Raw genomic sequence first — 24,587 nt, 5'->3', positions numbered from 1 at the left:
GCGTGTAAATGAATCGACGTGCATTTACTACTTCCGTACAGTGGAGTCACTCTGCCATGTGTGGACAGCACTGCACCATGACATGCACACAATCAAATGTCACCCGCAGGGCACAGTAAACATGCAAGTGAATGTGTAGGCCCATATGCAGTCAGCGACATACCTCGTGATGCCCAAGACATCCCTCCATACACTGCATGGTGCATATGCATGAATGAATGATGATACACGAATGCACAGCAGCAGATGAGGACATGATGTCACAAACACTGACATGTTCCCCCATCTACATCCCATGTAGGTCATGCGGGATATGCATTCACGCCATGGATGATGACACCTGTACGGAGACCAAGGAACAGGCATGAAGAGGCATACAATAGGGCACATATCCGCACACGTGGAATGATTGAGAGGACATTTGGACTGCTGAAGGCCCGTTTCCGCTGTCTGAGCAGATCTGGCGGATCACTGCTGTACAGCCCAGTGAAGACGGGCAAAATCGCGCTCGTATGTGCCATGCTGCACAATATATGCCTGCGCAGGAACATCCCAATGCCACCAGACGCAGATGCGGAAGATGGGGATGGGGATGGGGATGGGGATGGGGATGGGGATGGGGATGGGGATGGAGATGGGGATGGGATGGCACCGCCTCCCCCTGGGGGTCCACATGATGGCCAGAGAGCACGGGATGCCCTGATTCGCATTTACTTTTGAGTCACAGCACATTCACAGAAATGCACAAACATGGTGACGACAATGAATTAATAGTTGCACTGCAAAATAAATGATCAATGTCCACACATGTATGTCTTGATTTGAAATGGTGATGTATTGATGTAATAACAACAGGGAAGAAGGTGCATTGGTTAGGGAAGCTGTACACCCGGGGCCACCCACCACCCAAACGTGCCCACCCCCACCCAGAGCCCATTGTCCAAACCCCCAAAACTACCTACCCCACCACCCAAACGTGCGCGCCCCTCTCACACATTTGTAGTCCACATGTGTCCTGCACTGCCCCACACACATGCCATCACTTCCATGTGCGCTTCTGTGCCTGTGCAACCTTGCCAGAAGGACCCGTTAGCCTACTCGAGCGCCTCCTTGGACTGGCAGTAGTGGAGCTGGATGGGGTGGTAGTGTTTGATGGGCCAGAATCTGGGATTGAGGGCATCCGTGCCAGATTTGCCTGTTGGCCAACCAACATGGCCTCTACAAGCCTGGAGGTGTGGTCGTTGCCCTCCCGCACATGGCGTGCAAGGGTCACTATGGTGCTCGCAAAGCGTCCAATGGACCTCGACAGGCGACGCACTGAGGCGCTGTAGCTCTCCCTCTGCAGCCGGGATGTAACGCTCACCTGATTCTCGCAGAGGTGCCGGTCTTGACTGGGCGACTACCGTATCTTCAAAAGTGATGTGCACCACCCGGTTGGCTCTTTGGGCTGGACCTCTGTGCACTGTATGCCTGACTCGAAGAGTAAGATGTCTGCAGATAGAAAATATGAGATTAATGAACTGGGGTTATTGGGGTGTCCCTATCTCTTTCCTTTTCTCCTCTCCTGTAGAACCCCAAAGGTTAACGCTCTCACCTTAGGTAAGTGAACGCCGAGCTCTCCTTCTGCCTCGGGGCAGGGTGCTGTAACCAGTTTCTTCACTGGATAGGTAGCGCAGGCCTCTTGACTTCAGAGGACTGCTGTCCGTTGTTTACTTCACGAACGGTGAGTTCCGAATATTTGAAATGTCTTTAAAAGTCTTTTGTAATGCTGTCTCTTATTTTGCAGGGTTCCGGCGATGGCGGTTGACTGGCTGAAGTGAGTTGAGGATGGACCCGTATGCGGAATAGAAGCGCCTGGAAGCGCGTAAGTAAGCGCTTGTTGCTTGCTTCATGATGCGCACTAACTGTCCTTTTATTTTGCAGGTACCAGTTCGGAGCTGCTGAAGGATGCCGGAATGCCCACTGAGTTCGGCGTGGATGGAGTAATGGCACGTGAGTATTGAACGTTACCCAATGTCTTTAAACGCACCTTCTTTTGTCTTACAGATGCGGGATACAGCGCCGAAGGCCTCCGGAGCGTGCGAAGAGTTGGTAAGCTTTTGTCTTTCAGATGCCGGAATGCAGTGCGATGACCTCCGGAGAGCGTGAAGAGTAGGTAAGCCTTTGTCTTTCAGATGCAGGAATGCTGCGCGAGGCGTTGAGGACAGCCGATGGACCAGGTAAGAGATGCGCTGTCACTGAAGACCGTAGTGCTAACCTGTTCTTTCTTGTCTTTATAGATGTTGCTGAAGACTGGATTCAGGATGGTAAGCCTTTTTCCTTTAGGCCCAGGATCAGATGCAGAAGACACGATGAGCGTTCTGCTGCAGAGGATGCAGAATAACGCAAAGCAAGATTCATCCATCGGGTGTGGTTTAAATAGCCTCCTGTAGTGCTTAGGTGTCTCCTTCCACAGCCACGCCTAGGTAAGAAAAGAGTTCCTGCTTTCCAGAAGAGTTCCAGTGTTCTGAACCTAGGGAGTGGCTCCTGCCCCACCCAACAGGAAAAGTAGTCCCAAACAGAAGAGGATCAGGGGTTCAACTGGCAGGTAAGTAAGCAGCATGGTCTGCTGCAGGTAAGTCCACCCAAGCATTATGAGCCCGGCGCTTGCAGCGCTGGGACTGGGCATATTTATGAGCCTGGCGCCACTGGCGCCAGGACAGGGTCCAAAAGGTCCCAATTGGGACTGGCTGGCACTCGGAACCTGGGTTATGGGTCTGCTTCCAAGGGAGTTGGGTAAGTCCTGGCCTTTTCGAAGCAGAGATCATGACAGTACCCCCCCCCCCTCAAGGCCCCTCCCAAACCGGGCTTCCCCGGGGGTTTTGGCTTGTCAGGAAATGTTTGATGAAATCTTTTGATTAGACGAGGAGCGTGGACATATTCTGCAGGTTCCCAGGATCTTTCTTGAGGGCCGTAGCCTTTCCAGTCAATTAGGTAAAATAGCTTAGATTTGGAGATCTTGGAGTCCAGGATGCTTTTGACTTCAAACTCGAGTTCTCCATCAACTAGGATAGGTTTTGGGGATTTAGTTAGTCGGGTTTGAGGTTGCACGGGTTTTAAAAGAGAGACGTGGAAGACCGGATGTATCTTCATGTGAGGGGGCAAGTCCAACTTGACCGCTACTGGGTTTACTATGGTAGTGATGGAATAGGGACCAAGGTATCTTGGGTTGAATGTGCGTGGTCCTTTTAGAGGTAGATATTTGGTGGATAACCAGACTTGATCTCCTACTTGATATTGGGGGGCTTCCTTCCGATGTTGATCTGCTCCTTTCTTGTATTGTTCCTTAGCCCTTTGAAGGTGAGAAACGGCTTCCTTAAAAGCTTGGGTGATTGTAGAGTGCAGGTAGTCTACTGCTGGTGTTCCAAGATCTTGGGGTGGATCCAACTCTGAGGTTCGAGGGTGATAGCCGTATAAAAGAAAAAACGGGGTTTTCCCAGTTCCTGAGTGGACAGAGTTGTTGTAGGCATATTCGGCTATCCAAAGGATATCTTTCCAAGTTTTTTCAGTTTGTTGCAGCATGCAGCGTAAATACTGTTCCAGAGTTTGATTGGTCCTCTCGGTTTGTCCGTCGGTTTGAGGGTGGTGACTGGTCGATAATCTCACATCAATTTGAGCCGACCGACAACAACTTCGCCAAAAATGAGAAATAAATTGACTACCTCGATCCGAAATTAGCACTGAAGGAAAACCGTGCAGTCGGACAATGTTTTCGAGAAATTCTCGGGCCAGAGATGTTGCTGTTGGCAAGCCTTTGAGTGGAATGAAATGCGCCATCTTGGAGAATAAGTCCACGATTACCAGGATCGTATTGTATCCGGAGCATGGAGATAGGTCGGTGATGAAGTCCATAGAAAGCGTATGCCAAGGGCGAGGTGGGATGTCAATAGGGCGTAAGAGGCCGGCTGGTCTTTCCTTTTGACTCTTGTTTTGGGCGCATACTCCACAGGACATTATAAAGTCTCTGATATCTTTTTTCCAAGACGGCCACCAGAAGTAGCGCTTGATCTTTTCTGAGGTTTTGGCCATACCGGGATGTCCTTCCATTAGAGACTCGTGATAACAAGAGATCACCTTTTTCTGTAAATCTGTGCTGGGCAGGTATAATCGTTCTTGGAAATACAATAAGTTGTCCTTTACTGCAAAGTCCTTTCCCTGCAGATGCCAATTCTGTATTTCTGCTGGAGTTATAAGTTGCCTGGTTTTATTCTTAATTTCCTCTATGGATTGTGTGGTTATTACACCCAGAATTCTTTGTTTGGGAATGATAGGTACAGGTTTAGGGTTGGTCAAGTGTTCCTCCACTCCCATCCGAGAAAGGGCATCAGCTTTACCGTTTTTTGTACCAGGTCGATAGGTAATTATGAAGTCAAACTCGGCAAAGAATAGTGCCCAACGGAGTTGTCTAGAGGATTGGGCTTTTGCGGTTTTCAAATATTGCAGGTTTCGGTGATCCGTAATCACAGTAACAGTGTGTCGGGCCCCCAGAAGATAATGCCGCCAAGCCTTAAAGGCAGACTTGATAGCCAGAAGTTCCTTATCAGTAATAGTGTAATTGATCTCAGGAGGCGAGACTTTGCGAGACCAGAATGCCACGGGATGTAACTGATTGGTTACTGGGTCCTTCTGTGATAGAACTGCCCCCATGGCAAGGCTCGAAGCATCAGTTTCAACGATGTAGGGGAGTTCGGGGCGAGGATGTTTTAGAATTGGTGCAGAGATAAATTTTGTCTTCAAATTCTGGAAAGCTTGTTCCGCCTCGGTAGACCATTCAAAACGTTTGTTTTTCTTTAACAAGGCGGTGATGGGCTGGACTATTCGAGAGAATTCGGGGATAAACCTGCGGTAAAAGTTGGCGAAGCCTAACATGCTTTGAACCCCTTTTACGGAGGATGGTGATGGCCATTTGAGAATTGCATCGACCTTCCTTGAATCCATACGCACTCCGCTTGGTGATAATATGAATCCCAAGAATTCAACTTCAGTCACGTTGAAAACACATTTTTCCAACTTAGCGAAAGGTCTGTGTTGACGCAACCTCTCGAGGACCATTTTCACGTGTTTCCGATGTTCAGATTCCGATGAAGAATAAACGAGGATGTCGTCAATGTAAACGACAACACATACATCTATGAGTTCTCTGAGGACATCGTTCATAAAATATTGAAAGGCGGCCGGGGCATTGCAAAGCCCGAAGGGCATGACCTGATATTCAAATAGCCCATACTTGGTGCAGAAGGCCGTCTTCCATTCATCGCCCTCTTTTACTCGTACCAAGTGGTAGGCTCCTCTAAGATCCAGCTTTGTATATATGCATGCTCTTCTGACTTGGTCCAGGAGTTCAGGGATTAAAGGTAACGGATATCTGTTCTTAACGGTGATCTGGTTCAGGGCGCGGTAATCTATACAAGTTCTAAGGTCCCCTTCTTTTTTTGGAACGAAGAACAAAGCTGAAGAAGCAGGGGACTTAGAAGGACGAATAAACCCATTCGCTAGGTATTGATCCAGGTATTGTCGGAGGTGAAGGTTCTCAGGCTCAGTGAGGGCAGAAATTCTGCTACACGGAGGAGTAGATCCAGGTATCAGGTCTATCTGGCAGTCATAGGACCTATGAGGAGGTAGAGAGTTAGCCTGATCCTTCCGGAAAACATCTTGGAATTCTAGGTATTCGGGAGGTAACTGGGGAGTCTCCGAAGAAATTGCTGCTAGAGCAACACCAGGTGGAGGGTGACAAGTAGAGACACATTCTGGGAACTGAACCGTTCTTGCTCGCCAATCGATCCGAGGATTGTGTTTCTCTAACCAAGGTATCCCTAGAATAATCTGGAACTGAGGGGCCTTGATCACATCGAACACGATCTTCTCATGGTGTCCATCTTGACTTACTAGCGTCACTTCTTGAGTGGTATGCGTTACTGGTCCGGAGGCTATCTCCGTACCATCCACCGTAGTAATGACGTCCTTTACAGCCTTGGGACAAAGAGTTAGATTCATCCTCAAAACCATTTCCTGATCCACATAATTGCCGATGGCACAGCTGTCGACGTAAGCTTCAATCGCATGTAATCGATCTGGATGATCAGGGCTAATGAGGACCATAGGTATCACGAAATGCGAGGTCACGGAACTGGTTTTAATGCTTGGCAAGAGGACCTCTATTCCTGTCGGGCGAGGTTGTTTCCCTGCTCAGAGTTTGTGACCTTGGTAACTGCAGCTCCTACCGCCTTCTTGGCTGGTTTCACCGGACAGTCTCGAAGAAAGTGCCCTGAGTTTCCGCAATAAAGGCATAATTGCAACAGTTTTCTCCTTTCCCGCTCCTTTTGTGTTAGTGGTCCTTTCAGGCCCCCTATTTGCATGGGTTCCCCGGAGTCTACTCCTTTGGAAGGAGTTGGTGGTTTGGAAAATACTCGAGCATCAAGCTTGGAACGATCGGCCTTCCTGTTCTGCAGTCTGTGATCTATTTGAACGACTAAGTCTATATAATCCGAACAGTCTTGTGGGGGATTCACTACTTGGGCTAAAACATCTTTGAGCTCTCCACGTAGACCTCTATAAAACAGCGTAATCCTTTTGTCCTCAGGCCATTGAGTTTCCACTATTAGTCTGTTGAAAGATGCAATATAAGCCAAAAGGTCTTGATTACCCTGTCGCAACGAAAGAAGCTCATTGTCCAAGGCCTGCCCCTGTGAATGTCTTGCGAACAGTTTTTCCATACTAAGCTGAAAGGCTTGAAAATCATGGAGAACCGGATCATCTTGATTAACTAGAGGGATCGACCAGTCTGCCGAATTGCCACTAAGGTACGAAAGCACAAAAGCTACTTTAGCTTGATCAGTTGGAAAGGCTGCTGGCCGGCATAAAAAATGCAACCGGCACTGATTGATAAATACTGCAAACCTCTTTGGGTCACCAGAAAATCGTTTGGGCGGAGCCAGAGGTACATTCCCAGGTAGGTTGATCTGCACTGGATTCATAGGGGATGTTGAAGGAAGATTTGCCCCTGATGCGGGTAACGGTGTCTGTCCGGCTTGTGACTGTAGCAATTGTCTAGCAAGATCGTCTGTTCGCTCCTTGGAAATAATTAGTTCCCTTCTTAGAGCATTCGTTTCCTGACGAGCTGCATGCACTTCTGCCCTTAGTTCCCCAAGTAACCGGGCTAGGTGGTCGGTATCCGAGGTTTCCATAGCGCCTGGGCGAGAGTTTTGCGGTAGGCTTTGCGTTCTGTAATGCTCACCTGATTCTCGCAGAGGCGCCGGTCTTGACTGGGCGACTACCGTATCTTCAAAAGTGATGTGCACCACCCGGTTGGCTCTTTGGGCTGGACCTCTGTGCACTGTATGCCTGACTCGAAGAGTAAGATGTCTTCAGATAGAAAATATGGGATTAATGAACTGGGGTTATTGGGGTGTCCCTATCTCTTTCCTTTTCTCCTCTCCTGTAGAACCCCAAAGGTTAACGCTCTCACCTTAGGTAAGTGAACGCCGAGCTCTCCATCTGCCTCGGGGCAGGGTGCTGTAACCAGTTTCTTCACTGGATAGGTAGCGCAGGCCTCTTGACTTCCTTCAGAGGACTGCTGTCCGTCGTTTACTTCACGAACGGTGAGTTCCGAATATTTCAAATGTCTTTAAAAGTCTTTTGTAATGCTGTCTCTTATTTTGCAGGGTTCCGGCGATGGCGGTTGACTGGCTGAAGTGAGTTGAGGATGGACCCGTATGCGGAATAGAAGCGCCTGGAAGCGCGTAAGTAAGCGCTTGTTGCTTGCTTCACGATGCGCACTAACTGTCCTTTTATTTTGCAGGTACCAGTTCGGAGCTGCTGAAGGATGCCGGAATGCCCACTGAGTTCGGCGTGGATGGAGTAATGGCACGTGAGTATTGAACGTTACCCAATGTCTTTAAACGCACCTTCTTTTGTCTTACAGATGCGGGATACAGCGCCGAAGGCCTCCGGAGCGTGCGAAGAGTTGGTAAGCTTTTGTCTTTCAGATGCCGGAATGCAGTGCGATGACCTCCGGAGCACGTGAAGAGTAGGTAAGCCTTTGTCTTTCAGATGCAGGAATGCTGCGCGAGGCGTTGATGACAGCCGATGGACCAGGTAAGAGATGCGCTGTCACTGAAGACCGTAGTGCTAACCTGTTCTTTCTTGTCTTTATAGATGTTGCTGAAGACTGGATTCAGGATGGTAAGCCTTTTTCCTTTAGGCCCAGGATCAGATGCAGAAGACACGATGAGCGTTCTGCTGCAGAGGATGCAGAATAACTCAAAGCAAGATTCATCCATCGGGTGTGGTTTAAATAGCCTCCTGTAGTGCTTAGGTGTCTCCTTCCACAGCCACGCCTAGGTAAGAAAAGAGTTCCTGCTTTCCAGAAGAGTTCCAGTGTTCTGAACCTAGGGAGTGGATCCTGCCCCACCCAACAGGAAAAGTAGTCCCAAACAGAAGAGGATCAGGGGTTCAACTGGCAGGTAAGTAAGCAGCATGGTCTGCTGCAGGTAAGTCCACCCAAGCATTATGAGCCCGGCGCTTGCAGCGCTGGGACTGGGCATATTTATGAGCCTGGCGCCACTGGCGCCAGGACAGGGTCCAAAAGGTCCCAATTGGGACTGGCTGGCACTCGGAACCTGGGTTATGGGTCTGCTTCCAAGGGAGTTGGGTAAGTCCTGGCCTTTTGGAAGCAGAGATCATGACACTGGATTCCTCTAACTGCCTCTCCACCAGCTGGGTGAGGGTAGCCTGCTGGTCCTCCATCCGCTGCATGCGGGCATTCAGTTCGGCCATGGATGGGGTGGGCGACCTCATGGGACTCCCCAGTGAAGTGGGGCTGAACCCCAGCTCATGGAAGGAGCCCAGGTCTTCCAATGTGGGCATCTCCCCCTGTGGCCCCGTTTCCGAGTGCTCTTGCGGGGCACTGTTATCACTGCAAGCCGCCCCCCTCTGCAGTGCTGCTGCCTTCGGTGTTGTATTGGGTGGCCATGATAGGTTCCCGTGGCACCTGACTAGACTCAGCCAGTGTGGAGACGGTGGGGATGTCGGTGGTGGTGGTGTGCCGCACATCTGTAGTGGCTGGTAATGTGGCCAGAGGTGCAGAACTGCCGGCAGCATCCTCCTGTGTGGTGGCGGTGGCTAGTGTACTTGCCGATGCAGATTGGCTGGCCTGTTGTGCAGTATCACTGTCACTTGAAACGGCTGTGGGGACACAAAGGGCATGCAATTAGTGTTGTTGTGGTGGCAGATGGGTGCATCACATGCGTCATTAAGATTGTACATTGAATAGTGTTAGTCACATGCATCTGATTGCTGGTGTCTGCATTCAGTGATATTGGTTGCCATACGGATCATGATGGGTCCTTTGGCCCACACATGCACTGCCTGGGGGGGGGGGGGGGTTGTTAATGGGTCCTTTGGCCCACACATGCACTGCCTGGGGGGGGGGGGTTGTTAATGGGTCCTTTGGCCCACACATGCACTGTCTGGGGGTGGAGGGGGGTTGTTAATGGGTCCTTTGGCCCAGTACTCACAACTGCATATTTACATGTGGCATTCATGTTTGGGCACTTACCGGCATCTGCAGGTGGGCTCACTCCTGCCTCAGCCTGCCCGATCCCATGGATTCCCTCTAGGTGGAGGACGCTGCTGCAACGCTCCTCCCATGCTTGCAGCCTCAGTGGGGAAGGGGGTCCTCCGCCTGTCCCACTGCTGCGTTGGCGGTGCGTGGAAATGAGGTTGCGTACCCTCAGCCTCAGGTCGTCCCAACGCTTGTGGCAGTCCTTCACGCTCCTCACTGCCACGCCCACGGCGGTGCACTTGCGTGCAGCTTCGGCCCACTCCTCCTTCCTCCGCTGCTGTGTGGCACGCCGTTGGTCGGCGCTGAACAGCATCTCAGCATTGTCCACAATGTGCTCCACCAAGACGGTTAGCTCCGCCTCGCTGAAGCGCTGTTTGCGCTGCCTCTGAGCAGGAATCCTGGCAGACATGCTGGTGGCCCCTTTAGGCTTCTCAGAGTTAGGATTGTGCTTGTGCTGGCTCTGGATGGCAATGGATTGTGCTTTTATATGATGGCCGCCTCTCTGTTTCCTGTTTTGGCGATCATGGTATTTCCGGTTCCGTGTCCGTGGTGGCGGAGGCGGAAACGGGTTTTGCGCCACTTGTGGCTTCGTTATTTCCATTTCCGTGGGGTTTTCCGTGACGGCGGTAACAACGTTTCCGAGTCCGTGTGGTGCGCGCGACCGACAGCGTGTAATCGGACGGTTTTTCCGCAACCTTGCGGACACGGAAACGTTTTTACCGCCGTCACGGATTTTGCACGGTCCCGGACTGGCAGGTTGTAATGAGGCCCACTGTCTTTTATTAGCAAAACAAAAATGACAGGGATCACACCAAATATACGAGTATCCTCCGGAGGTCTCATCTTCCAAGCGTTTGTCACATTGGTCACTTTGGGTAAGCTACATATAGAAGATATACGGGTTAGTTCTACAATTGGATAGACATATCTAGTGGCTTCTCCTAGGACCACCCGTACTAGTAATAATCTTCAATGTTGCAGGGTGGCAGAGAGACCATTGGCCCTTGCAACAAATGATATCCTCACGTGAAAGGTGGATCTGGATTGGGCAGAATGTGTCCTCACATCCCTGGGACCCTGGACGGTTCTCAGATCGAGTGTTCCTTTTCAAGGCAATGAGAAAGAAGATGGTGGTGCGGTATGTTCCCTACTGTTGCCATCTCTGATCACCTAAGCCTCGGACACTGCATTCAGTTAGCAGTCCAGAGGCAACACATGTAACTTCTTCTCCCCTGATTCGATGGGAACGGCCCTCTCCATCTACCTTGGTTGAATGGGCATTGTCTCATTCAGCTTGTTCATGTGTGTCGAGACCACGAAATGAAGCAACCTTCCCTGTAATTATGAGGATTTTAGCCTGAATTTCTGCAGGTGGCTTATTGTCTTGGTAACTGAAACTTTCCGTCTCCATTTGTCCTTGGCTGGCAGCCTCTTTCCTGCACACCTCTTGATGAGGCGATCATGTCAGTTTCTCCATGTACTCGATGCCTGTCTCTCCTTTGCCATCCATTTCAGAGACCTATAGTTTCTATATGATTCCTTATGGCTTCTCCATGTTAGTAGCAGTCAAGCATGTGCAAGCTAAATGTATCAATACTTTGAATCTTGCGGTTTCAGCTTTGGTGAAAGATATAAACGTAGAGATATGTATATGTGACCATCCTCTACCTAAGTGAGTCATAGTATGTACTTCATGCCTATATGCAATAAATGAGTGCATGTTTGTGTAACTTCATGAATTTATTTATTCGTATTTGTAGAGCACACAACAGCCCGAGGGCATCGTGGTGCTTGTTACAGAGAGTGAAGCAGGCATACTTACAAGATGAGGAGTATATTTACAATTGAGTTTACATATTTTACATTATACTTTCAGAAGACATATTTTACATTATACATTGAGAGACAGAGGCAGATGGGACGGGAGGAGTGAAGTTGGTGTGGAGGTATGCATGGGGTGAGAGTTAGTTGAAAAGGGAGGTTTTCAAGTTTCTCCAGAAGGAGGTGAGAGAGGTCTCGGCTCTGAAGGCAGTAGGGAGCGCATTCCAGAGCTTGGGGGCTATGTACGGGACACCTATACCGCTTGCTTTTGCCCTGTTGATGTGTGGAATGTTGAGTAGGTTCGTGTAGCGTGTCCTGATGCGGCGGAAGGAGGTGGTTCTGGATACAGTTTCTGATTGGTATGTGTAACGCTCACCTGGTTCCCACGGAGGCGCGGCGTCGAAGGCGCGGAACTCTGAAGATGGACAGGAAGGGCCCCTCTATTCTGGCTTCCCTGGCTCGTTGGATACCCTCCTGTGCGTGAAAAGGGAGTATTACCAACTGTGGAACAATGCTCAAGCCTCCCACTCCCTTCCAACCCTCCACGATACCTCCTCCACGATTCCCTGTGAAGCCTCACCTTAGGGTTTGGAAGGATGAGCTCTCCATCCTGCTTCTGATGCAGGGGCGCGTTGAAACCCAGTTACTTCACTGGATTGAGGATTGATGGGAGTTCAGGTAAGCTTGACTGTTCAGGTAAGGCGCTGTAAAAGTTCTGTTCAAAAGTTCAAGCTTAATAATAATGTTCGTTGTCTAATTGCAGCAAGCGCTAATGCTTATGTCTTTTTCCCCTTAGGGGCCGGGGTTCAGAGTGCCGGAGATATGGCGCCGACCCGAAGTGAAACAGTTCTGGATGAGCGCTCAGGTAATGTCTTTGCATTCGCTCATTCAATGTCTTTGTCTTTTTTCCCCATAGGGGCCGGGGTCCGGAGATGCCAGGAAGCGGCAGGACCCGAAATGCAGTGGGAATAATCCAACAGGTAAGACTTAAAAGGAAACTGAGCTTTCCTTATTACTTTTCTCCCTCTCACCTTTGTTCTTGTCTTTTTTCCTCTAGGCGCCGGGGCGTAGCTGAATCCGGAAGATCGCTGCTGAAGATGGAAGCGCCTTGCAAAGGTGAGTAAAATGCAGCGCTGCAGCGATCGAAACGAAATGCCTTTAAAATGATGTCTTCCTTTTCAGGGCCGTTGGAGAAATGACTCCAGGATGCAGATTTAGCAGGTAAGGGCTTTTCTTCTCCTATTCTCTTCCTTTCTCCCCTTGCAGGTGTTCCAGGGTGCTGGCAGGCGTGGCTGAAGTCAGGATGCAGGAGCTGACACGGTGAGCGTCCAGCTGCTAGGTGCAGAACAACGCGAAGCATGTGTGGCTGTTCGGGTGGGGTTTAAATAGCCTTGGAAGAAGTTCCTGGTATGTATCCTTCCACCAATCAGGTATGTATCCTTCCCCGACCACACCCGGGTGGTGAAGTAGTCCTACAGGTTAAGTAGTCCCATTCAGACCTCAAGAGGGCCTGGATGAAGCAGCAAGGTCTGCATCAGGTAAGTGTGCACCCAAGCACTTAAACACATATCCTCTTTTATGAGCCTGGCGCCTAAGGCGCCAGGACTGGGGTCCGCTATGAGCCTGGCGCCTAAGGCGCCAGGACTGAGTCCAAAGGGCCCCGACTTGGGCCCGCTGAGACTTCCCTGGGGAAAATGATGTCTGCCTCTGGGGTTGCTGGGCCCGGCCTGGCTCCTTAGAGGTAGGCATCATGACAGTATGAGGGTGCCATGAATTTGAGGCATTTGTGAGTGGTAGTGAGTATTTTAAAGGTAATGCGGTCTTTGACCGGGAGCCAATGAGCTTCCTGTCTGGTTTGAGAGATGTGATCTCCTTTCAGGATGCTTAATGCTGCTCTTAGCGAGTTGTTTTGGGTGATTTGAAGTCTGTTTAAGTTTTTTGTGGAAGTGCCTGCTTGGAGCGCATTGCAATAATCTAGCTTAGCACCTATAGTTGCTCTGGCTATTGAGAGGCAATTTGTCTTTCTTGGTTAAGTAGGGTTTTATGGCATTGATGAGTTTGGTACTTAGAGTGGATGCAGAGACAATGGCACTTACTTGCTTATTCATAGATAGGGTGGCATCGATGTGAATCCCTAAGGTTTTTACAGACGATGAGACGGGAATGATGGAGTTGCCTATGTTGAAATTAGTGTAAAGGCAGTCTAGCTTAACTAGTGTAGCCTTTTGGCCAAGAATAAGGATCTCTGTCTTATCTCCATTGAGGCATAGGCCATTTGTCGCCATCCAGGCTTGGATTGTGGCATAGATTTGGTGTAGAGCCTTAGCATCTTGGTCGTATGAGCCCGTTAGTGGTAGAAGTACTCAGGTATCGTCAGCATAGTTTGTATATGCAATCCCAAGTGCATCAAGCATGTCGAAGAGGGGCTTCGTAAAGAGATTGTATAGAGTTGGGGCTGTACATGATTCCTGTGGGACTCCACAATGAACGGTAGTAGGGGCTGAATTTGCTATGTTAGAGAAAACTTTCATTGCTCTACCTTCTAAGAAGGAGGTGATCCAGGAGGCAGCTTGCTTGGAAAAATATTCTGCTTGCGTAAGATGGGCGGTTAAGGGTCTTGTGATCTGCAAGATCAAAGGCCACCGAGAGGTCCAGGAGGAGGAGGAGGAGGAGGAGGAGGAGGGCAGGTTTGCCTTTGTCCAGGATGTGGGTGATTTGGTTTTTTAAGTCTGATAATGCTGTTTTAGTGCTGTGCCCTTTACGGAACCCGGACTGTCTTTTTCCCTAGGATGGAATTTGTTTCCAGGTACAGTTGGATCTGGCTGTAAGCCGCCTTGTCAAGAATTTTGAGAAGAAAGAGGACGGTGATTATCGGCCGGTAGTTGTTAGACTGGGCAGGATCTAGCGTCGGTTTTTTCAAGAGGGGGCGCACCCAAGCTGTTAGGAACGATGCCTTTTTTAAATGAGGCATTGATGAAGGCCGTCACGAGAGGGGCCAAGGCACAATCCTTGATAATCTTAGGTGGGCAAATGCCGCCTTTGCATAGCAATGCTTTAAGGTGTTTGAGGAGGTCTATAACTTCAGATTCACGGATATCCTTAAATGAGAATTTAGGGAGATTGGATACTTTGTGTTCATGGGGGGTTTGAGAGGGCCGTTTTTGACTCAGTAGAGCTTTAAAGTGATCCTGAATTTTCTTTTGGGAGGAGGTCTATTTTGTTCAGCATTGCGGCTTGTATGCTTGCGCACTAAGCTTTATTTTTAATATTTTTGTTATTGCTGGTGGGAGTTGCAGTGAGTTCATTGAAGATATTGAATAGTTCTTTGGTTTGGGAGTTGGCATTGGATATTCTCAGATTGAATGAATTAGATTTGGCAGTGATGATGACCTCGTTATACTTCAATGCATACGATTTGAAGATTTCTTTGGATGTGCCACTGAGGTTAGTCTGCCAGTTTTTGAGAGCAAGATGTTTGTTTAAGCGCAGAGTTTGAAGCTCTTCAGTGAACCAAGAGTTTCTGTGAAAAGACTTTTTCTCCTTCTTGTGTTCGAATGGAGCTATAGAGTTGACTGCATTGGTGAGGGTGTCCTTGAAAATGTCTGCTAGAATGTTGGGGTCGTGCGAGAAGGGAGATAAAAAGGCACGGGGTGTCAAGATAGGCACAGGGGTTGTCCGCGGTAAGCTTTTTCAAACATCTTACTTGCGAGGCAGGGGCGCGTGTGGAGGTTTTGGTAGAGGAGACAGTAGGGATGGTAAATTGAATGCATTTGTGGTCTGTCCATGGACAGGCAAGATTGAACGTGACAGAGGAGGCACAGTTGTGATCAACTACCCAGTGAAGGGTACGGCCTTTAGAGTGTGTAGGGCTAAGGATTTTTTGGGTGAATCCTAGGTCTGAGAGATCTTTGGCAAGTGTGGTGGCGGCTTTATCATTAGGATCATTGTAGCCTAGGTTCAGGTCACCTAGTAGATTTTTTGATGTTATCGCTGAGTAGGTGGATGAGGTATCCCTGGAAGTCTGCGGGGAGTCCTGGGGGCCGGTATAGGACGTGGATATTGATGGTGTTGTTGGGCGTGAGGAATGTGCCTGATGGATAATGTATCTTTGTAGATTAGTGCAACCCCCCCCCCTCCTATTTTGGATGGCCTGTCCTGTGTGAGGATGGTGTAGCCTGGAGGCAGGGCTAGAGTGGTGGCTGGGCCAGATGCCTCATGTAACCATGTTTCAGTGATGCCTAATATGTCTAAGTCTTGACTGTGTAGGAGATTGTTTATTTCAAGGGCGTGAGCCGGGAGAGAGTGCACGTTGAGCAGGGCGCAATTGAGGTGTGGTGGATGTGAGTTTTTGTCTATGCGTGGTTTAGATGGGCATGCTTTGGCTAGAGAATTGGATGGCTTGGTGAGATAGAGTGATGTGTGGCTGTACCGGCCTTACTTCAGGAGTATGGAGGCAGGTACTGTGAGTGGTGTGTCTCGTAGAGGTGCAGGTTCCTAGTCTGAGATTTCTAAGCGTGGTAGGCGTGGGGGCAACCCATTGTGTGCATCGGAAGAGTGCGTGATCTAAATCTAGCAAATCTTGTGGCTTGATTGAAAGGGTGCAGCATAGTGGGCTCAGGATCTCTTGTAGTATGGGGGGATTCAGATCACATGGTAGTAAAAGCAGCAGAGTGCTCTGAAATGGTGTATGAAGGAGGAGTCCAGATGGGAGTAGAGTTAGTAAGAATGGTGGGTTGGTGGATAGTGTTGCTGGCTGAGTGGATGGCGAAGAGTAGGGAGAGGATGGTAAGGTGAGCAATATGCTGGGAGCTGAGGACTTTCAGCCTCATGGTGTAATAGACCATAGGGTAAGTGGCGAGGTTGGATGTCTTCACGAGTAGGGCATGAAGTAGATATTGCTAATATGGTGGTCTAGCGTGATGTATAATATACTATTATGAGTGTCAGCGATCAGAAGCAGCGAAAGAAAGCTAATAGATTGGGCAATTGGGCAGCCAATGTAAGGGTAGCAGGGCAGCCCCAATGATGGAGTTTAAGGAATGTGCCAGGGTCAATGAACCATGAATGAATACATCACTTAAGCATAGTAGGCATAACAAGTACAGTAAGCGATTTTAAACAATTTGGCATAACATGTTGTACTACAATTTTAAAATAACGTATATAGACACATGGTGTGCTTAGGTAGAAGCACCAGAAATGATGTGTGCAGAAGGCGAGGAGAGAGGTCTACTAGCACTGATCGACAGATATGTTGCCGGAAGTAGCTACTTGGCTGGCAAACCAGAGTTCGAGGGCATTTTGAAATTACATACACAGGCACGGTGCGGCCGTTGAGTTGGTGGCAATCACATTGGAATTAGTTGGTGTAGTGCGAGTGGTGACAGCAGGCTGAGAGGATTTACGATTGTGCTAGGGTAGGTCACAATAGGAGTGGAATTGAAATAATGACAAATCAATCCGAAACTAGGGTAGGTCACAATAGGAGTGAAATTGAAATAATGACCAATCAATCCGAAACAGGCATTTGGGTGGCAATCGTGCAGAAAGGCAATGAGTACAGATATGAATGGATGAATATGTACTTCATGTATAAATGCGGCTAGATTGTGATGTCCGTGATGATGTCATTGATTTCTGGCTTTGCATTCAGTCGACTTGCTTGATCTATGTAATTTCCATATAGTGCAAATCGTCGATTGGGTATGGACTGAATGGCTATCTGTGAGTATGGCGCTTCTCACACCTGCAATACATCGATGATTGCTGTGATGGGCCTAAGAGTGAGGCACATCTGTTGTTTTCTACCTTCGTGTTAAGTTGTGTGGGGGAGCATGAGGGTCAGATTTGCCCCTCCGCCCCCCGTCTACAGTATAGCCAACGTTTTAGTTTTTAATCATAAAAGGGGCACATTTGTGAAACAATAAGGGGGTTCTAATAAATCTGCTGTTTTGTGGGATTTTGTTAAGTCTGACTTCATGGATACATTAGACAATAAAACTTAAGGTCAAACCCAGAGACCAGAGGTCATTGGCCAAAGAACGATCCACCCCTTCACTGGAAGAGAGTGGATGAGAGCAAGAGTAAAATGGTAAAATGGAACCATATTTTGTGGGAAAGGGCAGATTACTTTACCCAGCAGAGAATGAAGTTAAAGAGAATTGTTACTCAAAGTTACCTATATATTTACTACCATCTGTTTGTGCACTGTGCAAAACCAGCTTCCAGAATATTTATTCAACAACAGTTCACTTCATCTGATTGAAAAGCATATTTTTACATTTATTGTTTGAACACATTTAAAACATATTGAAGGTTTTCGACAAACAGTACTAGACACGTCATGATCTCATTGACACAATTTGGCTTTAAAGATTCAAAAACATATTTACATTTACTGTTTTTTAGCACATTTAGGACTTGCGCAATATTTAGATGAACAATGTGGAACACATAATGTTCTCATTTACACAACTCGGCTGTTGTAATTTAACTTCTTCCTTAACCCTTTCCTTTGACACATCAACATTCATCCGGACAAAAGTATAACCCAGTTCCAAAATGCATTGGTTTGTAGCGTGCATTGGTTTTTAGCGTGCTGTGTGTTACTCCTATCCATCTGCCATACGTATGTTATGCATTACATTTTGCCATGTAATAGACAGAGATCAGCTCTACGTGTCATGTTTCTGTTCTTCAAAATCTCGTGCAGAACATTCCTCGGGATCCCGCCATTTTGTGTGCTTCATGTTAATGAAGGGTTGACTCACCAGCTGCCGTTTTCAAAGATGTATGTCTTTGTCTCTGACTGTTTCTAGTCTGAAAATAATACAAGGAAAGGTATTTTTATTGAAGGGAGGGCCAATCTGTCTCAAATACCCTATTACTTTAGTATTTGGGACTTGGTCTATTTAATGAATAAGTGGCTTCATTTATGACCTTCTCCTCCCAGGTATAAATGCTTATATTGTGTTTGTTTCCTCAATCTACTACGCTATATCTTTCTCTGTATAAAATAACATCAGAGTAAGATTAACATCTGTTTAGGATAAAGCTGTTCCCGTGTCGCCAAATTAGCTTTTAAAAAGGAACTTCTATGTGAAACTGATACCCAGATTCTGCATGTGCACATTTAAAGTACATGACATGTTTGTGTATGAAAGAAAGGTGGACAGTTCGAATTTCGCCTGCTGTTTGATCGATAGACAGTGCAAAGCATATCTCAACTATGCAAATGCTTTGGATTATATGACATACTCACTGAGATTGACATCAGCTCTGCTGTAACCACAGACATTACCTTTGTCAGCAACAGAGCATATGTGGAAAGTGTGTTGTTTAGCAGCACATACTTTCCTGTAGAGAAAGCACCTTCACCTTGCAAAGCACAAATGAAAAAGCTCCTGACCTAACGCCCTCACAGATGACATTCTGTCAAATCATTGTTGCAGTCTCTGATGGTAGTGATCGAAGAGTAGCTGTTGGAAGATCTTCCAATAAGGATATCTTAAGGAGAACTGCTGGAGCCGTGCAGTCCAGCTTTACACTCTAGTGAAGTTGCAGTTCTGGGTGCAGTGGGTGCAGATGAGTTTCAGGCATAGCAGATTGTGTAGGAGATGCACCCCACTGAGTACTTACATTCACTTGTGGTCCTTTGTAGGATGTTGTAGCTCTGTGCCTTATCACAGCCACAGGTCTCCGATGCTGTCGGTTGCTTGGGTGCACAGTACCCGGTGGTGTCACCTCATAGAGCCAGATCCGTACAAGAACAAGGCAGCAAAGTTTCTCGAGGTCAGAGATCTTGAGGGCTTGTAATCCGGCAGATGCCGCCATGTGAAGGAATGAGGGCGGGCTTGATCTGGCTCGGATAGAATGAATTCTGGTATATATGATACTAGAGCAGAACCTTTCCACCTAGAGGGTCTTAGAAGTTTGCAAGTTCACACAGACTTCCTTACGCTAAGTGCATTTGCTGCTAACTTCTTCTGTGCTTGGGAACTCATCCCCAGGTTCTTTAAGCTAAGGGGCCGGAGAGGAAATGCAGACTCCAACCACAAGTTGGTAGCCATTCAGACATTAAGTTGGCAAACCACTTTCAATGTTCGGAGGGCACTTCCAAGGCTTTCTCTCTGGTATGGATTCAGGATGAATCTCAAACACCAATCACTAAATGGTATAGTTGGTCTTGGTAACTCTAGACCTCACTCTCCAATGCAAGCAGAAGCCAGGAACACATATGGCTGATCCGTATCCCATAGATTTAGTCATAGTAACAGTGCCTATCTGCAGGACTATGTACTCTGGTTGATTATAGAGTAGGTTCACAATAGAGATACCCTAAAAGACCACATATTTTACCCCGCATGTTTCACAAAAAGGTTGCCATTTAAAATGTACAATGCATTTTTTAATATTGTATAATTTCTTCTTTCTTTTTAAGGAGTTCCTGGAGAGTGAAGGTATTGAGTTGAATCCGCCAGAGGAAATACCCCCAGATCCCTACACAGAACTCCGTAAAGATCCTCCACGCACCTACATCACTCCATCAGAGTTTGACAAACTAAAGCAGTTTCTCACTTTGGACCGGAAGGTAAGTGATGCTTGTCACTGTTTTTTAAGGTTAATCATGTTGTTTTATATTGCGCTTGCTTGGCATCAGGTTTTATAGTAAGGGTATTATTATTATTGGTAACATCAATAAGGAATCTATGGCTGAGGAGCCGTGCCCTGAAATCTCCAAATCGTACACATATATCTGGAGCCTGGGTTCAATATACGTTCTCGTCACTTAGGTAGTCGCTTTCTGTCCCAGATCAATGCATATTTCAAATTTCTTTCCTTTGTTTGTTAAATGAGAGTTTGGTTTTATAATTTAATTAACAGGATCAAACGCAAATAACAGCTGGAATAGTAGTTTAGCTTATACACATACAACAATTGCTTAATGAAATATCGCATTAAATGCATACTAGTTTATCCAAAATATTGCACACAAGATGTAAGGAAAGTTTCCCATACAGTGTCAAAAAACACATCAGCCACTTTATCTTTTAGACGATAAGGAAGTTCATTATGTAGCACATTATCCTCAAAACCAAAATCAAGTACACTTTCTACCATACCCAAGATACACAAGTTAATATCCTAGAATAAACTAAAATCCTGTCTCTCACCTGTAGGTGACTACACAGTGTCGGAACTACCATAGCGCGACTGAGTAGATTAGAAACAGGGACACCTATCCCATAATGCACTGAGCAAAGATGCCACCTAGTAACATCTAGTGCACAATACCCTTCAATAATGTGTCTAATAGTCAAAAAAAGGTCTGGGCGCCCCTCTGCAAGAAAGAACACAGAACTTGGGGTTTCACCCTACGTTACCTAGGGTTATCCAGATGTGGAACCCTTGGTCACTGTGCTCAGAGAGGCACAGCACCACCTCACTGATGAGGCCCAACTAGTGTGAAACACGTGTCTGGGGTTGCTGTTGGTACTCATGTTCAAAGGAGGATTAGCTAGCATTTGGGTGCTGGTCTGCTCAAGGGGGTGGGACAAAGACTGATATGCAAATCGATATTCCTCCTTTGTGAAAGGAACAGTGAGCTAAAACATGTGTCTGCAGACTCTGAGTGGGTACATTCCCACAGAACAGGTTATCATGCCGTGTTCTTTCATGCAGAGGGGCGTGCCCTGACCTATTTTTGAATATGGCTAATAGTGTTTTAAGCTGAAGCCCCTAATAACAGAATGGAAAACTGGGAAGTGAGAGAAGACATGGGAACAGGGGAGAGAAGCAACTAGTTCAGATAACTGTCTATCTGTCTTTTTTGGGCTGAAAAAACTAGGTGCAAACAGCATGGCTTCATAAGACAAAGATGATTTTCTGGAGCAGAGAAATTGCATTTGAGCTATATTGCACACCACAATGCATTTCTCATGTGACTCTTAACTGGAGGTGAACTTCCTGTGATGGTTTCTAGGTGGCGCTCTGCCATATCTGACTTAGCAGAAATGGCTTATTCTACTTTCAGGTTTTAGGTGAATGTATCAAGCTTTTATTAACCCACCATAACTTTGCTAGTGTTTCCTGTCTCTCGCTATATATGCACCCATCACAATACATACATAAGCGCACACGTATATACACATATACATATACACATCATATTAAACTTTGAAACAAAGAAAAAAACACTCGAGTTTAGGAGACACTTCAAAACAGTTTGCCCTTTTCACATGCTTTAGCTGAAGTGTGGCCATGTCTGCTGACGCCTGCTATGTTCACTCATGTCCCTTAGGGCACCTTTTTCCAGGCTATGTGTGCCGCATATCATATTCCACCAGCTGTGGGCATTGAAGGCACTAACCATGTCATTGTTTGCAATGCGATGGCAATAGGTAAGTACAGTTGGTGTGGAGACTTAATGCTCAACCCCCACAAAAGACAAATAAGAATTATGATGAAAAATGCTCTATAAGGTCAGCTGGACCAAAACCCAAAACTTAAAAAACAAACTAAAATGTACACAATATATGCTGACGAGTTGCATGCGCAACAGGTATTATCTTTAGTTGATATTTTAGCAGGTATATTGGAATGAGAAGGGCTCTGTGCTTGGTAAAAAAAATACTGCATCAATCAAGACACCCTGTGAGTGTTTGCCCAGACAATCTCTCACTCTCTCCTTGACATTATCACCCTGAGGTCTCTTTCGCACAATTATTTAAACGTTCCCTAGATAGTTACCATCACCCCTGAACATCTCATAGAAATCTGTGGCCTTAAGCTTCAAACCCCCTAATCCCTCGACATGCCGGAGAATCAAAAAGTAAGCCTATTTTTCTATGGATGCAGTAGCACTTCGTATTTGCTTATATCTTTCTAAAGAAATCTCGATCAGTAGCCAATAGTGCACTGCCCCCACAGGAAAGCCCAGGAATTTACCACAATCCATATGTTGAGCGCTGGAATGTAGAGTATGGCAGATCATTGCATCCAAAAGAATACTTTCTTAGCAATTTTAATTTACTTATTATGCGAGATAGAACAATGACCGCGATTTGAATGATATTTAGGAATTTGCAAATGTCATCCAGTACTACATTGTAGAAGTAGATAGTAGGGTAGCTCTTCATATGCCATTCATTCCATCTTGGTTACTCAACGATACGGACACAGGATACAGGATACAGGATACGGGTTCCTCCTGCAAAATGGACCCAGCTTGGTTTCCTATCTGGATCATGCTCCATGAACAAACTTAACATTTGCTTAGCAACAAATACCCTATAATAAAATCTAAAAGTAGGTGAATTGACCAAACACTTCTGTTTATGGGACCTTACTCTAGCTACAGCCATCCTTGTTACATTGAGACAGTTTGGCATCAATTGTTTTGAAGAAGCAGTCTGAGAAACTCGCTGTGCGCTTGCTTAAACGGGAATACATCTATGGCAGTCATCTGTTTTTTACAGCAACCAGTCCCACCAAGACCGCATCAATGTGGACCAAGCCAGGCCTGGTACTGTCTTCAGTGTTCATAGGGCATTTTGAAGTTCAGTTCATAGAATTGGTCAGATCCCTAGAGAACCCGATCTCAAGCTATTTATCTCTATTCAACTTTTTCCAAGAGACATTGGCAAAGTAAGTCGTCAATCAATTCCAAAAGATGTAAACATTTTCTATTGGGATAACTAGTATATAGACAACTTGAATTCAACCCTACTCACCTTCATACCAGTAATTACCTAGTGACATTGAGTTGCCTTCAGAAATGCTTCAATGATAGGATGAATAAGAGAGGTAATAAGAGGCATCCCTTTCTTGTGTCACTGAACAGGGAGACGAAAGGCCACACTGTACCATCGATTTACATGGATGCTTTAGGATTTAAATATTTCTCTGTTGTCCTGCTCTCCCTCCTTCCAAACTGGTTGCGAATGCCTGCATCCACAGGCGGGTGGAAAAAGCAGACCCAAAAAGATAACTGCACCTTTAAGAACTTCTAAGTGATGGGACTATTTACTGCATGTGCGTCCCTCCGCATGCCTCTCCACCCTCTACCCTCCACCCTTCACCACTACGTCACCAACTGTCCACACCCAGTTCTGTTTTTTTGTACCGACTCAGTGGGTCGGAATTGCTGCGCTCCAAGACAACCCAGTTTTTTCAGGCGTTACTTTGTGCTGTTCCCTTTGTCTTTTTTCTATTTTCTTTTTTCTTTTATGTGGTGCATCCCTCTGACGTCTGCTGTTTACCACAGGATTCAAACAATGCATCCGGTGTAGTTTTCTTTTCATATCACATCCTTCTAAACCAATGTCAGTTCTACAATGGAATGGATCATGCTGTCCAATCCATTTCCATTCTGACAACATTATATTATTGTACATAAACATTAACTTTGTCTCCGATGGTGATATATACATATATAACACACTTCCTTCCCTTCTTTGAGGGCAACTTGAAGGAGACGGCTGCTCCCACCTGTGTATATAAAGCACACATCGCCACTCTTTCCTTGCTCCACTTCTCACCATTGCTCAGCAGCACTGTATTCCCTAAATCTTTCACCACAGGAAATGGCCCTACATACTTCATACATCCTTTCTGTACTCTCCTTCAACACCTTACTTTCAGCACTACACCCTCTCACATCAACCGTCCTTTCTATCAACTTGTTTTATCATACTTCTTTTTTTTATTTGACTTGACCACACATCACTCTCTCCCATAAAACCTCCCGAGACACAACATTGTGATCTCCAGCAAACTTTCCCATCAAAAATGGCTTCATTCTCGAATTGGCCATCCTCCTTCTCAATGCCTCTAACAGAGAAACTCCCGTAACCTGATGGGCTACAGTCTGATATTGTATTATCCTCTCTGCCACAGCCCGAGACAAATCCCCGCCCATTGCTATGGCAATGCATATCACCTCCATTAAAGTCCTGTTGAACCTTTCCACAGTGGCATTACCTTTTGGATTATACAACGCTGTTGTGGAATGCTCCACCCTGTTCTCCTTCAATAATTCTTCTATTTCTCTACTCACAAATTGTGGACAATTGTCTGACACCAGTTTTCTGGGGAAACCTTCTCACCAAAATACTCCTTCCAAAAAATTCACAACGCTGTGTGCTCTTATGTCATTTACCACGCA

At 46.7% G+C, this 24,587-nt stretch overlaps 1 protein-coding gene across 2 annotated transcripts in view; it reads left to right on the top strand.

Moving 5' to 3' along the window:
• EFHC1 (EF-hand domain containing 1) overlaps positions 1-24,587 on the top strand; it is a 285,060-nt gene that overhangs the window by 93,936 nt on the left and 166,537 nt on the right. For both annotated transcript variants that reach the window (XM_069605742.1, XM_069605741.1), the window contains exon 4: positions 19,863-20,012. In XM_069605742.1, the coding sequence (XP_069461843.1) occupies positions 19,863-20,012 (150 nt within the window). The remainder of the gene's footprint in view (positions 1-19,862; positions 20,013-24,587) is intronic.

The sequence above is a fragment of the Ambystoma mexicanum genome, chromosome 4p, assembly GCF_040938575.1.
Source record: "Ambystoma mexicanum isolate Mex_15411 chromosome 4p, UKY_AmexF1_1, whole genome shotgun sequence".
Lineage (NCBI taxonomy): Eukaryota > Metazoa > Chordata > Amphibia > Caudata > Ambystomatidae > Ambystoma > Ambystoma mexicanum.
The sequence above is the reverse complement of the archived record's forward strand: the minus strand, read 5'-3'. Positions and strand labels throughout refer to the sequence as shown.